Source organism: Solanum stenotomum, unplaced genomic scaffold (assembly GCF_019186545.1).
Source record: "Solanum stenotomum isolate F172 unplaced genomic scaffold, ASM1918654v1 scaffold34104, whole genome shotgun sequence".
Taxonomy (NCBI): Eukaryota; Viridiplantae; Streptophyta; class Magnoliopsida; order Solanales; family Solanaceae; genus Solanum; species Solanum stenotomum.
In genome coordinates, this window is record NW_026032776.1 from 24,959 (window position 1) to 40,954 (window position 15,996).

Genomic DNA, 15,996 nt, shown 5'->3' on the forward strand with positions numbered 1-15,996 from the left:
TTTAATATTAAAATATTTAATTTACACTTAGTAAAATAATTTATAGCTCACAAACATCAAGTACTTAGATCACACATTTCAAAAGTCTTTCTTTGTTTCTTAAATATCATGTCAAGTCAAACTAACTCATATAAATTACAACAGTGAAAGTATAATTTTACAAATAAAATCAAAGATAATAGAGTACACATATATTTTAGACATAATACATAAATATGACTCTTAACTTGGTTTCAGCAGACAACTACACCCTCCAATTTTGAGTGCATAAGTACACATTTAAATTTATATAAAACTGAACAAATAAACACACATGTCCTACATGACATAATATACGTAGGACGTCACGCAGGATACAAAATTACAATATAGGACAGACCTATCTATTTTATTCAATTCTACATAAGTTTAACTATTTACTTGTGTACACCAAAATTAAATATCATAATTATCAATTGACACTTAATTAAAGATCAAATTTATCACGATAAAACTATTTTCGATAAATCCTCCGCTCGACCACCCTAAATTTATAACAAAAAAGGTAAATAACCTCAACGGGAAAGTACCATAAATGACAAAATACCCACTCCACTTTCATGTGAAACATAACATAACAAAAATATTAAAAATATATAATTTTAAAAAATAGGCTCCTCCCCACTTTAAAAGCCTCACACTCTCAACTTTCTTCATTACTATACTCTCCATTTCCCCGATTAACCGGAAAACTCCCCGGAAAAAAAAATTCTGTTAAACCAATAATTTTTTCAGTTTTTCTTATAGATATCTCAAATGGGTGATCAAATTTGTACAAGAAAAGTCATTGTAGAAGTCTGTAATGCTAAAAATCTAATGCCTAAAGATGGTCAAGGTACTGCTAGTGCTTTTGCCATCGTTGATTTCGATGGCCAACGACGTCGTACTAAGACCAAGTTTCGAGATCTCAATCCTCAATGGGATGAGCGTCTCGAGTTTTTGGTCCATGATGTTGATTCAATGGCGTCTGAGATACTTGAATTGAATGTGTATAATGATAAGAAGATCGGAAAAAGGAGTAATTTCCTTGGGAAAGTTAAGATTCCCGGTAGTACTTTCGTCGGAGTTGGGTTGGAAAGTTTGGTTTATTATCCGTTGGAGAAACGGAGTGTTTTTTCACAGATTAAAGGTGAGATTGGGCTTAAGATTTGGTATGTAGATGAAGAAATTCCGCCGCCGCCGCCAGTAACGGAGGAGAAAAAGGAGGAAGTTGCAGCGGAGGCAGCGCCGGAGAAGAAAGAAGAGAAACCCCCAACTCCGGCGCCGGAGGAGAAAGAGGAGAAACCCTCTACTCCGACTGAGGAAAAGAAAGAGAAATCGGAGAAGAAGGAAGAGGAGAAGAAACCGGATGAATCAGCTGAGAAGAAGGAAGAAACCCCACCGGAGAATCCGAAAAAAGACGGCGAACCACCAGCAGCGGCAACATCACCACCGGAGCAGCAACCGGAAGTAATGGAGCATCCACCAATAGCTCAACACAAACCCCCAAATAAAAACCCATCAGCAAATGAAAACACCAGTGAGCTCAAAATCCTTCATAAGAATCTCTCCACTGGTGTCGATCGTCGAACAGGGGCATTTGATCTCGTCGATCAAATGCCCTTTCTATATGTTCGACTTGTGAAGGCGAAACGGGCTCATCACGAGCCTGATTCGTCTTCCTATGCGAAACTGGTAATCGGAACTCACAGTATAAAAACCAAATCACTCGCTGATTACAGAGAATGGGATCAAGTTTTCGCTTTCGACAAAGATGGATTGAACTCATCTTCATTAGAAGTCTCCATTTGGGTTGAAAAGAAAGGGGCGGACGACAAAATCGTCGAAAATTGCATCGGAAATGTGTCGTTTGATTTGCAGGAAGTTCCCAAAAGAGTGCCGCCGGACAGTCCATTAGCTCCACAATGGTACAGTTTAGAAGGTGTCACCGGTGATCAGAACCCACCGGGGAATGACGTCATGCTGGCGGTGTGGCTCGGGACTCAGGCGGATGAAGCTTTTAACGAGGCGTGGCAGTCGGATTCCGGTGGGCTGATACCGGAAACCCGAGCCAAAGTTTACCTTTCTCCGAAGCTGTGGTATTTAAGGCTAACGGTTATCCAAACCCAAGACTTGCAGCTAGGTTCGGGTGGTACTGAGCCTAAGGTTCGGAGTCCGGACCTCTACGTGAAAGCTCAGCTCGGGGCACAGTTATTCAAGACGAGCCGAACCACGGTGGGTTCGTCCAGCTCGGCGTCCAATCCCACGTGGAATGAAGACCTTGTCTTCGTGGCAGCCGAGCCGTTCGAGCCATTTTTGGTGATCACAGTGGAAGATGTTACTAATGGTCAAGTGGTGGGGTATGCTAAGGTACATGTCACATCCATCGATAAGCGTACCGACGACAAATCAGAGCCAAGATCAAGGTGGTTCAATTTGATTGGTGATGAGAAAAAGCCATATGCCGGTAGAATACACGTGCGAACTTGTTTGGAGGGTGGGTATCACGTGCTTGATGAAGCAGCACATTTAACAAGTGATGTCAGAGCCACGGCAAAACAATTATCCAAACCACCTATTGGATTGCTTGAAGTTGGTATAAGAGGGGCCAACAATCTCCTCCCTGTGAAAACAAAAGACGGTACACGCGGCACCACCGACGCCTACGTGGTGGCCAAGTACGGGCCTAAGTGGGTCCGGACACGTACTATCCTCGATCGTTTCAATCCGAGGTGGAACGAGCAATATACATGGGACGTGTACGATCCTTGCACCGTGCTAACGATCGGGGTGTTTGATAACGGGAGGTACAAGCACGACGATGCACTCAAAAAGGACGTACGACTCGGGAAGCTAAGGGTACGACTCTCGACGCTCGACACAAATAAGGTGTACATGGGTACTTATTCACTCATGGTCTTGCTCCCTAGTGGTGCAAAGAAAATGGGTGACATTGAGATTGCTTTAAGGTTTACTTGTTCATCATGGTTGAGTTTGATACAAGCTTATACTAATCCTATGTTGCCAAGAATGCATTACGTACGCCCATTTGGTCCAGCCCAACAGGACATATTAAGGCACACAGCTATGAGGATTGTGACAGCAAGATTGGCTAGATCAGAACCAGCATTGGGTCAAGAAGTGGTTCAATGTATGTTGGATTCCGACACACACATATGGAGCATGAGGCGTAGTAAGGCGAATTGGTTCAGGGTGGTGGGGTGCTTGTCTAGAGCAGCCACGTTAGCTCGTTGGCTCGATGGAATTCGTACATGGGTGCACCCACCAACAACAATCTTGGTACATATACTATTAATAGCCATTGTGTTATGTCCACACCTAGTCTTACCTACAATATGTATGTATGCATTCTTGATCATTTCCCTAAGGTACCGATATCGCCAACGTGTTGCAATCACAATGGATCCTCGATTGTCCTACGTAGATGCAATAGGCCCCGATGAGCTCGACGAGGAGTTTGATGGGTTCCCGAGCTCGAGGCCTATGGAACATGTTCGTGTGCGATATGATAGGTTGAGGGCACTAGCAGGGAGGGCACAAACACTACTAGGTGATGTAGCAGCACAAGGGGAAAGACTAGAAGCATTGTTCAATTGGAGGGATCCTAGAGCTACTGGTATATTTGTGATTGTGTGTTTATTTGCTTCATTGGTGTTTTATGTGGTTCCATTTAAGGCATTTGTGTTAGGGTCAGGGCTGTACTACTTACGCCACCCTCGGTTCCGCGACGACATGCCATCGGTCCCCGTCAACTTTTTCCGGCGACTTCCACCACTTTCCGATCAAATTCTTTAAGATTATTGAGTGGTGTTTTTATGTTTTTATTATTTTAGCTTTTAGACTAGTTTTTCATGGTTGCTCTCTTTCATGTTTACTTTGTGTAAAACATGGCAATTGACATAACTATTTATTTAATTCATTGTTTTGTTTTCTCAATATGTATAATTTTGACCATTGGTGTACTGGGACCAAAAAAATATATTGTATACTTTAAATTGGGTTGGTGGGTGTGTTAAAAAGTGGAGCAAATATTGGACTTTAATGAAGTGACCGTTAGATGAGTCAGATATGTTACTTGCAGCTGAAAAAGAACAGAAAAGTATATTGTTTATAGAGTTAATTGTAAAAAAAAAATAAAAAATTATAGTTGGAGTGTGAAACTCGTAAAAATGAAATTATTTTTATCAAGAACAATGAAGGACAATAGAGTAATGTAATGAAAGAAATATATAAATTGAACAAACATCCTTCTAGTTCATGTTCCATAAAAAGACAGAAGAAAAAGGGGTGTGTTGTAAAAATCTTTACTTTAAACATAGATTTGGTTGAAATTTGAAAATAAAGAATGTTTAAAACTAAATGGTAGTATATAAAAATCGAAGTTGAGAAATGGTATTTAGAAGTTGAGGTCGTGGTTAAATATGGATTTCACTTCTTACCGAGGAGTAAGAATTGATTCATGCAAGTCAGAGTAAGGAATTGTCCACCTCATCACCCGAAGAGCGGCCTACAAAGAAAGACCCCAAAAGTACCAATGCTCAATTCAAAAGAAAGAGCAATCAACAATCTTCAGTGTGTAAACATCATAACCAAAAAGTTCCAAACTTCTTGCTTCAATGCAATGCACATTAAGCATAAAAGTCCTATGATTTTGCATAAATATACAGCAAAAAGACATCTACTCTCTTATAATATATGCTAATGTAGCCAAAGGTTGAAGGAGAATATCCTATTAAGGTCATCAGTCCCAGTACTTTTACTACCGGTTTCCGCGAGACAGATTGTAATCAGGCAAGCTTAAGCTTCTTGAACTCCAGGAAAGGCTGAGAAGAAACATCTTGTTCCTATGACTGTCGTTGATGCTTTGTCTTCTGCAAAAAAGCAAAAGAAGAAAGCTTCTATTGCTGCCAAAGGATACGCCTTTACATCAATCTTTATTGCAGAGTTGTAGTTCCTTCTTGGAGACTACTTCGCGGGAGGATTTCTTAAGGACTATTTCTCAGGTCCTTACTATAAATCAGAAGTTGTATAAATCAAGAATGAGTTGCTCCTTGTATAACTCGAGATGAAGGCCTTTCCAGCTGAGGTTGGCTGAGAATAGGCTAACTCGGACCGTTTAAGACCTAAATCCTTGCAAAAACTTTCCCTGCATTGAAAAATGAGAAGCAAGTTCAGACTTTAACTTAAATCATAAGCAATCCATATATACGTGGAACTTTGGCGTTCCAGACAGCAAAATAATCATTTCCTCTTAACTTATTTGACCAAAATATAACTACTACTTTGCAGATAACAGTCATGCAATAGAAAGTAGATTGAAGTGTTGACATAATTGCAGATTTTGTGGATCCTCTACTGTATCTGGAATTGCAGCTCCATCATCTTCAATAACCAGGTTGGCCCAAAAAACTAGAAAAAATGTAAATCTTTGTTTTAAGTCTATGTATGATTCTTCTGTTGCCTTCAAAAGTTAGGTCATTTCTTTCAAGACATACAGTCCACCAAATGGCTTCAGGAATGGTATTCTAAGTCTTCTGTGATTTCTTGCATAACCACTCTTTGTTCCAGCATTGCAGTAGCTCAAAAATGGATTTTGGCATAGTCCAAGATGCCAAATATTGCCAAAAACATGCATCATAACTGACTAGTAGTTCTACAGTGCAAGAAGAGGTGGCCAACATCTTCATAGTGTTCTTCACACATCAGACACCTACTGCAAAGCTGAAATCCCTTCTTTTGGAGGTTGGACTGAGTGAGAAAACCTTCCCTAGTGAACTCCATACTTGGGCAGTTACTAAGCAACATCCAATCTTTCATCTTGGTGTACTCTTTCTCCATTCCTTGGTCGTTTCTTTCCAATATATTCATTATAGCTTTAACCAATTATAATGTATTAACATGTAATGTAGCTTTCTTTTATCAAATCTCAGGGACATGGTCTACTCATGAGGATACTTTTCTTTATAACCGAGAAATTTCCGGAGGGCCAGTGGTGCATAGCTCGCAACTCAGTGAATAATGCTCCCCACCTCCTCTACCTCTCTTCTCATCTTAAGAGACCATTGATGCTCAATTACAGAGATTATAGTTTCTTCAGTATGACTGCAGACATCAGACTTTATCATTTGGTAATTGAGTTAGAGAACTAAACATCACATTGTGAAAGGAAATACCACTCAAGTACCCCAGAACTCCTTTGAAACTGATAGCCCAGGATGGTTGCATCTTGCATCCTCTAATCTCCTGTAAGCTTGACTTTTACATAATTCTTCCCCAAGGTAGAATCCCTTTTTTCACCATTGACAGCTTAATCATTCCTGAATTTAAAATTGCTACACGTTGAATATAGGAAGAAGTGAACAAAACCTTCTTAATCATTAAGAAATGGACTTTGGGCTTAACTCCGCTCCAAAAGCTAGCTCACAAGGTGAAAATTGCCCAAGATCATAAAAGGAGACAAGAGTTCATTTCCTCCACTGATGTGGGACACTTAACAATAATCATCTCTAAACCATCTTGATAGTACTCAATTATATCCCTCAAAATAATTTTCTTATCAAGATAATTTTTGCATGGAAAGACCAGACGTATTTTGTATTCCAAAGCTTGAACTTTTGTGCCATAGCCACTTCTACAAAGCATTATGTCTGAAAGTGTAATAGCACAGGAGTGTAAAAGTCTTTGGTAGACTTTAAAAAGTTGGACAGCTCTAGATCTTGAGAAGCACCATAGTCCATACACAAAGAGTCTCAATCATGTATTCCAGCAGCAGCGAGTGCTACACCATTCTAATTTTGCAATATAGATGGAGTACACTGTAGTACCCTAGTAGGATCTTCTCATACAATATAGATAGAGTACACCATTCTTACCTAGTGAATACCACCAGGACCCATTTCATAAATTATCAAGTGTGAGTCGAGAAGAATTCAGCTGCAAATCCACAAAGGCACTTACCAAGCCAGAGCATCAGACTGCTTACTCTATGAGAATTAGGTCTGTTGATCTGTGACAGTCGCTTTCCTTCTTTTTCCAGTGGTCGTGTTTCTCAGACATGAACTTTTTGTTTCCAATTGAAACTAATAAGGAGCAATTACTAGTTTGAACATCTAACTTTCGTCATTTTAACTTCACTGGCTACTGAGCATGCAACTGATTTTCAATTAAAAACTTCAAGAAACCATAACAACTCTGAGAAAGTGAATGGTGTTACCTAACAGCATCAAGTAAATAGCTGGCGATATGCTTTCTTCTGTTGGAGGGAGTGACCCAAATGGCTCTAATGCCACATACCGCAGATACAGCTTCCTTCTCACACAACACTATTCCACTGATGCTTTCATCAGACTCTTCACAGCTTTTGGTTGGTTGATTTCTTCTTACCATTTCCCTCTGGAAACTCACTCCCCCAAATTGGAGCGTGGTTGAAGTCTGTTTTGCTTCCTTCTCAGGTGAGACATTACACCTGCTACCTTCTGGCATTGAGAGTATCTTATAAGCCCTCTTAATGGGCTCTGCTACCAGACATCCAGATACTCTTTGAGAAGATATAAACAGATACACCTGTTAAGGAGAGAAATGTTTCAGAGTTCCATTCACAGAGCTAGTAAAACTCAGACAGTCGCATAACCACCACACAGAATTTCTCACTAAAATTAGTCAGCAAAATGGGGACAGACATTCAATGTCATAGGAAGACTAAGAAGCTCATTGAACTGAAGTAACTTATAATTCACGTTAAAAGATAAAATGAAGCAGAGAGTAGGAAGCCGGAAATTTGAAATTTGCTATTGATTGGTGAACAACTTTTGACAATGAAGTTTGTTTTCTATGACCATAAGTTTATTAGAATTGCAAGAGTAGGAACCTTGCATAGCTGATGATATATCCACCCATCTCCAAGTTCCATCTCCATCATCTTCACAACTTCCTTTACCTGCCAACAATGCACTCTCTCTTAAGTCTGTGAACTATGTTTAACATGACTAACTAGAGAAATGCCAATCAAGGAAGTAAAAATACAGTTTTTCATGCATAAACAAACAGTATCTGCCAACCTTGTTTTTCTGAGGAGTAGGGTCATCGTCCAGCACCAAGATAATTCGCCCAATTTCAAGTGAAGGAATTCGAATAATTCTTTCATTCCGCCAACCCTGGACATTTTGTCAAAGCCCAGTGGGACAAAACTTTAATCTTTTCATAACATCAAGCACAATAGAATATTTTGAAATACCAAATTTTGTTACTGAATTACCTTCAATGGAATACCATGCGTATAATTCTTGTGAAACGTTTTATGAAACTTTTCATCCTCTTCATCACCTTTGGCATATTTGAATCCACAGATAGTACAAGTATGCAATAAAAAATCAGACTGCCCGAGTTCCAAATAGAATTGGGCATACTTTCTCTTCTTATTCAGAATTTTCCCGGACTTTGCCACCTTCAAGTTTGGCACCTCCAAGTCTATTTCCTTGGATGCTTCGCCAGTTGATGCCCCATTCATTTGCCTGCAAAATCAGCTTAGCATAAGCAAAGAACTTGAAGAAAAAATAAGAAAGGTCATCAATGTTAAGTAGTAACAACTCTGAGATGCAATTTCTTTTCAAACACATGGCTAAAACCCCAGTTTAGCAGAAAACCAATTTGCTTGAGAAAATGACTTAAGAAAGATCGAGTAATGATTGAACTTATATACTCAAAAGCATTCAGATTTAGTATAATGGTGTGATTTTAAGAAACTGCCATGCACCATTTCCCCTTATATGCCTTAGGTGACTTGTTTCTTTAAAATAGTCATTTCACCCTTTGGTCTTATAGATGAGAGTGAAGGTTAGTATCAATCAATAAACAAGTTAATTGAAAGTCGATAACAGAGATGATGAACGACTATGTGTTAGCTCACTTATATATCAGTCCATCATTTCCATTTTTCCTTTTACTTCAATTCTCACTTATTTAAATTGACAAAAGACTAGTAAACCACATACTCGGAGGCAAAACTACTAGGTGATTTCTTCTCATATGTCTGATGGACAGAGTTATATGGTAACTATGTTGGTGAGAGGTAGGAGGTACCCCAAAAGAAGTAGTCGAGTTGAGTGCAAGTTCGCACAGACACCACAATTATCCAAAAAAGAAAAGGAAGAATGACTAATAAACCACTATTATCGAACATCCAACGAAGCTCTTCTACAGCTAGGTGTAAGTAAAATTTGAACAAAACAGCAATACCAACGAAAGGTAATCCATAGAGATGTCCAAAAACAAAACAAAACTAAATAAACTATAGAGCAACAGACAATTTGGATTTAAAAAATACTAGCAAATCTCAATTGAGGATGTAGCTAACAGACTACAAGTTCAATTGAACCAAGTCCTTCAATACAAAGCTTAGATATACAAGTAAAAATCATCAAATTTTCAATAAACATTAATAACTCCGTTTCAATTTATTTATCTCACTTTCCTTTTTCATTTGCTTCAAAAAGAATGAATCTTTACTTATTTTTTGGCAAATCTTTAATTTCAAATTTACACATGACATGTTTACCTAGAGATTAAGGACATTTTGGTACATTATACGTATCTTTAATTTAACATGGACAAAAACACAAACAAATTGAAAAGTGTAATGAGAATAGTTCAAAATCATAAAAATTGAACCCATCAAACTAAAATTCTAGATCCACCACTGCTACCAGTCAAACACTTCTCTTAGCAGAAATTCCAAGATTCAAATGGCATCTATGTATGTACAGGTAAAAAGAAAAAAAACCCAATTCAATGAAGTGAAACAGAAAATAAGTGAATTTACAGCATACCCATTTGAATTTTGAGGTCTTCGCTGGTATGTAACCAAAATTTCTGGTTGCACCTTCTTATACTCAAAATCATCACTGAAAATTTGAGATGAATCTACAGTCTTGTGCGTAATCGATGAAGAAGAAGAAGAAGAAAATGGCTTAAAGAAGCTCTTAATCTTCGATTGCATAGCTTAAATTAAATTGATTTCTTCGATTTCCCTTCAGCCCTTTTTCACATTTCACCTGTAAATTTCATATGAAAAAATTTGTGTAGCGCCATTTTCTACAAGATTTTCCCGCCTTTATACTATGAGCAAATTCAAGAGAGTAGTACTTTTGATTATTATTACTTGGATACCCAAATGTTTGGAAAATAGCATTTCACCCCTCAAAAGTTAATTAGAGGGAAATTACATCGATAAACAAACATATACTAGTTAATTAGCTAACATAGTTATAATTTGAATTAATTACATAAGCTATTACACTACCATTTTATATAAGAACATATTCTAATTCCATCCTCAAAGCACCATGAATGCTCCAGATGCTAACCATAGCACTATTACTGGTATGGTGGTCATTATGTCTTGAGCTTATAAATCTCTACTCACATTCTGTCATCTACTGAAATTTGTTTCTTTTCTTTTTATAACTTGGTCAGTAACACAACAATTCTTTAGAACTACCCCACCAAATATTTATAGTAGACTGCCAAGTGATTCTATCTTTTCAGTAGACATAATAATTTCAATTCACTGATACACTTTACACTTAGAAAATTTTCGGCATAAAGTTGATAATCTTATTGTGTCTGAAATACCATCCAAAGATGGTCCTTTTGTTCATTCCAGTCATGAGAATACACTCAAGTACGATCACTAACCATTGGCACATATTTTTCAAGTAATGCCTTCATAACAACGGGGGCATATGTCAGTCCAAAAGATACCGCATAAAACATTTTAATGCCTCTGTCAAGTTTTTGAAAGCTATCTTAAAATATTTCCGCCAATTCTGGACTTATGGGAACCAACCAAAAGATCAATATTTGAGAATTATACGGCTCCGTGAAACATATCAAATAGGTCCTTTATACGAGGCAGTTGTTCCTTATTGCATATCGTTACATAGTTTAACTATTAGTAGTCAATAATATTTCGTTAGATAATAAGTAGGGAACATATCTAGCCAATTGAATAATCCAAAGTCATATATTAGTTCCAACCATCATTTTGAACAAATTCCTTATCAAGTTACTCATTTTCAACTGTCCAGAAAGAAACAATCCATAATAACTTAGTGAACTGACTCAAGTCTTTGGTGTTCTCCTAATAGTATTCCGAATAGTATAATATCATGCCATGTACTTGGTCATGTTCCTTGTCTGAATGTTGTCAAATGTACGGTACTCTTGTTGGAATGTGCTAGAGCTCATAAAGCTTTAAGTATTTCACCCAAGAATCTTTACCAAAAATCTCTAAGGATCCTTGAGTTGTTAGAACCTATGAATCTTGGAGGTTTCATCTTTAGAAACTCCTCAACATATTTTTTTTTGTAAGTCTGAATCTTTGTAGCTGCTTGAAGATGTCTTTGGACCTATTTGCTGCCTGACTTCATTCATTATGTCCATTTATATTCTAAGTCATTACAGGAACATACGTGGGTTAACAGGAACATTCTCATATTGCTAAAGTGACAGAGTAGTATTCTTTCCAGAAACGACATATATTACATTTCACATATGTGCACAAAAATCTCTCAAAGTGGCATAACGACCTCTTTCTTGGACCTTTCAACTACTTCAGTAAGCTCCCCTTAATTGGAAGACACAGATGTTTACACGGTGAAACCTTTGAACTATTCTTGTTATCGGGTGACTAAGTTCAAGACATGCGACGGAAAGATAAACAATGTTACATTCATCTAGTTGACCCTATAAGTCAGATACATAAGGAGGAATGAGAAAGAAAGACAGACACATCCTATCACGTCCTCGCTGAATCACGATTACAGAAATGGCCGGCAACATAACCATAATTGAGATTCTACTACTAACATGTGCTCCATAAGTCATAAGAATAACCTAGTGCTCTGATACCAACTTGTCACGATCCAATTTAGAACCGTGACCGGCGCTAAGGGGAAGAATCCCAAAGCAAGCCTTAACCAGAAATCTACAGAAAATCGGGCAGAGTTTCCTCTGTTTTTAGGTTTATCTTGACTTTTCCTGTCTCAGAAATTCACAACACAACCAATAGCAACTATAAGCCACAACATAATATCCTTCAATGATCTAATTGTCGCTTAACAAACCTAATTCATTTCCAAACTATGAAAACAAGTTCCAACTAGTCACTTGACTATAATATGAAGGACTATTCATGACTCAAATCAAAGGAATGACAAATGGAGCGACTCTAAGAGTTTTTAAAGAAACTAAATAAACCATAGCAAATCAATAGTTCTCTTGCCACGCGAAGCAATGCGAGGCTCACCAGATGCTACCAAATCACACTTTCTAGTTAATGAAATCCTCTTCAATACCACCCGAGTTCTCTGTAAAAACAATTAGCGAGGAGTGAGACACTAGCTCAGTGAGTAATAACACTTAACCACAACCATTTTTAATGAGGGACAAGTCAGAAAACATGCTAGTATAATAATCAAATCATATAATAATGTCTTTTCAGAAACAGTAACAATATTCAATCTTATTTGCCTCATATAAGCAAACTCAATGTAAATACTTAATAGTAAATTCAGAAAAAAACATTTCCATATCAAATCTTATAGCAGGGAGGTTTCCAAAGATGAATCATGTAATCAGTGTGGCCTTCTCTTTAAGAAGTAACCAATAACAGTGAACTCCTCATAAAGGAGTTAAATATTCATATCAGTAGATCCCTACAAGAGGGATATCAGTAACAGTATACTAGTTCTACCTTCCCACTAGCAAGGGCTTTATCAGAAATCAGTAACTACAAGGTGCACCAGGTCTAACGAACCCGTCGTTAGCTACGGGATTCATCAAGGTCTACTCCCATTTATATTTTTCTTGTAATCAGTAGAAGCATTTCAAAATCGAACAGAGCATTTAAATCTTATCAAATCATATCATTTCAAAGTTTAACAATCACTTGTCAAAATACTATTTCTCAAATAAGTATAAAACCTTTTCAATAACAATAATCATATCTTGTAAGAATGAGATCATCTCAAATAATCTTTTCAGTATCATATCAGTAAAAGACTTGTCCCACATGCAAGTTCAAAACAGTCGGTAACACATTTACTTTATAAACCATGTAAAAATCATGAAATTTGTGAAAAACAAATTGTGGCAAGATTACTACTCACAGTACTCATGCCGAAATACCAAGCTCATCACTCTAGTAATCCGTACGAATTCCTTCAGTCAATCTATAAACACATTCATATCAATTTCGAGTTAATCTCCTTGTTAAGGCTAATTCATAAACTAAGATAAAGATTTTTCAACCATTTTTGGATCTTCTTGTCCATCAAATTGCTAAATTATAATTATCCTAGGTCATAAGTAATTTTCATTGATGCACATCTCCTAACGTCAGTCAATTTACATAACTTGTTCATCTACTTCTGTCTCAAATTACAACTTACTGTCTAACTCGTTGTCTCTTGTAATAAAACTTCAGCATCCGAAATAGATTTTTTTAGACTAAGAATTTCTCATGGCAAAGCTACTAAGCATCGTGGCAAGGCTGTTAAGGATCAAGGTGAAGGTGTAAAGGAATACGATTTACCTCAACCTGTTTAAATATGTTGAATCCTTCTCTTCTTTCTGCGTATACCCCCCTTGCTTCGCACTGCCTCTCTTTCTTCTCTATCTATTCAAATTGCTTTCTTCCTTTATTATTGTTGTACGCTGATTTCCCAATCCCTACTCCCTGCTCTATTTCTTCTTCTTCTTTTTTTTTTTTCGTTAATTTGCTACAGCCCTTCGCTGCTTTGGGCCTTTAGCTCACTATTCTCTTTTTTTTTTTTTTTTTATAACAAACCAACAATCTGCCTCTCCTTTTTTTCTAAAACAAAATCAAAAGACAAAAATGACCTTACTTCAATGTAGGGTATTACATCATGTATCTGACTTAAGATTATATGTATCTATGAGAAAAAAATTCAAATACTAAAAAGGGAAGAATTTTGAAAAAATTTACTCTTTTTTTTTGGATTAATGATAAACAGATACTCTACCATCGTGATTTTTCCTAAATTTGTGTGTTTCAGTTACATTTCATATTTAGATACATATAATTATATGTATATGCTTATTATGTATCCGGAATACATATTTTTGAATATAATGTATGAAACTAATACTTGATACATCAAATTAATACTAGATACATATAAAAGATACATGAAATTAAAATTAGATCATCTAAATAGATACATGAAATAAATATTAGATACATATAACAAATACATTAAATGAATCTAGATACTTCTATGATACATATGGATGTACATGTATGATATCTAAGTGTTTAGTTGGTTGGATGCATCATATATTGATATTTGATAATAATTATATCAAATTAATGGATTTGTTATTCAAAATAGTAATAAAATGAAATTAATCAAATTAAATGACTAATATATACATGTTTTTTTTTATCTTTTATTAATATTATTAATGAATTTATTATTTCAAAGAATAATAAAATAAAATAAATTAAACATACCTTGATTTCCGCCTTATAATAAGGGATTTGATTAATTAAATTTTCAAAAATAATTGTCCATGTATTCTGAAAAAATCTTAATTATAGAAATAATTAAGGAAATCAGTTACAACCAATTAATTTAAACAAATAAAATATGTATCTCAGTTTTAAAATTCGGCAGATACATGTGTCTCACGGATTCCAACTGGTGTATCCTAAGCATAAAATATGATAGAGGAAGTAATATTTGAAACTATTGAGAATCTTAGTAATTAGGACCTAAACTAGTAGAATTGATGTAGTTTGCCTTGAAATATTTTAAAGATATAGTTATTTACAAACCATAATAAGTTGCAAGTCAACTAGTGAAGTATAAAATCCAAAATTCAGTTGATGAACAAATTAGAGAGCATATAATTCATGACGACAAGCCTTTTCCAATCAGGAATTGGAATTACGGCCCTGTTCCTATTCATAGTGAATTTGGGATTTAAGAATCCTTCTACTATAAATGTAGGCAATTGTTGTTGGAAGAGACAAAAAAATCTCCTTTGTTTGCAGATTCTTTAAAGTCATGAAGCTACTACGTGGTGGTTGCAATAGAATTGAACTTCCCGATTTGATTATATTTCTCATCTTGAGCTACCTGCCTCTTCGGTCTTTGTTCAAATTCAAATGCGTATGCAAGCTGTGGTCTACACTATTTCTGCACCCAACTTTCTTGTACTTCCGTAACAAACACTCCCCCTTCGCTCATTTTCTCTCTAAGGATGCAAAATTCTTGACAAAGCTCCGTTTTGACAATCCAGAGACATGTTACGGCTTTACCACAATCTGTTGCAGTAGTCACTTCTTATCTCTAGAGAAGAAGATGATAACTTCTTCTCAAACTGTGATGTACCGCATACTATCCCTACAGCTCTGTGATGCACTCCCAATCCTCAGTCCCCAAAATCCTAGTTTGTGCATTACCCTAGAGTTTGTTTCCATTACCTCTAACCCTTATGGTGGTTCTGTTAAGTTGATTTCTGTTTATGAAGATGGAAACAACAACCTCGGTTATGAAATTCTCTCTCTCGACATTCATGTCCCTTATCGCTGCTGGCGACCCATTGACAATGTGCTACCACTGCCTAGGGATGGACGAATGATGAACAACATTCAACTCTTTTTTAGAAGGGGCGTTGCTTATTGTATTCGCTTTGTTGAAACAACAGAGGAGATCGATGATATACAAATTGATATTATAGATATGGTTAATGAGACCTACATTGGTCGTACTATTTTTCCTAGAGAAAGATTCATGAACACCACTTTGCATCTCATGGATTGGAACGGACGTCTCTCCTTGCTCAACTAGTAAAAGATGAGCTTCATGTCTTGAAACTAGACGACGATCACACAAAATTGAAATGGGCTCAAACAAAGCGCATCATCAAGCT

General features: G+C 36.6%; 2 protein-coding genes across 4 annotated transcripts in view; one reads left to right on the top strand and one right to left on the bottom strand.

Moving 5' to 3' along the window:
* The first annotated feature begins 717 nt into the window (after positions 1-717).
* LOC125852343 (FT-interacting protein 3) lies at positions 718-3,971 on the top strand. Its single transcript, XM_049532093.1, has one exon. It carries the CDS (start codon positions 796-798, stop codon positions 3,832-3,834), a length of 3,039 nt encoding a protein of 1,012 aa, XP_049388050.1. The 5' UTR covers positions 718-795; the 3' UTR covers positions 3,835-3,971.
* Positions 3,972-4,625: 654 nt separating this feature from the next.
* The window catches only part of LOC125852344 (protein CHROMOSOME TRANSMISSION FIDELITY 7), a 12,877-nt gene continuing 1,506 nt past the window's right edge, over positions 4,626-15,996 (bottom strand). Inside the window, exons 1-6 of one of the 3 annotated variants that reach the window (XM_049532095.1) lie at positions 9,864-10,048; positions 8,294-8,549; positions 8,097-8,192; positions 7,907-7,975; positions 7,253-7,602; positions 4,626-5,185 (exon numbers count right to left, since the gene is read on the bottom strand). In XM_049532095.1, coding sequence (XP_049388052.1) covers positions 5,050-5,185; positions 7,253-7,602; positions 7,907-7,975; positions 8,097-8,192; positions 8,294-8,549; positions 9,864-10,033 — 1,077 coding nt within the window. In that variant the 5' untranslated portion in view covers positions 10,034-10,048 and the 3' untranslated portion in view covers positions 4,626-5,049. Of the gene's footprint in view, positions 5,186-7,248; positions 7,603-7,906; positions 7,976-8,096; positions 8,193-8,293; positions 8,550-9,863; positions 10,116-15,996 lie in introns of those variants that run through there. The other 2 variants (XM_049532094.1, XM_049532097.1) reach the window with 2 other exon arrangements.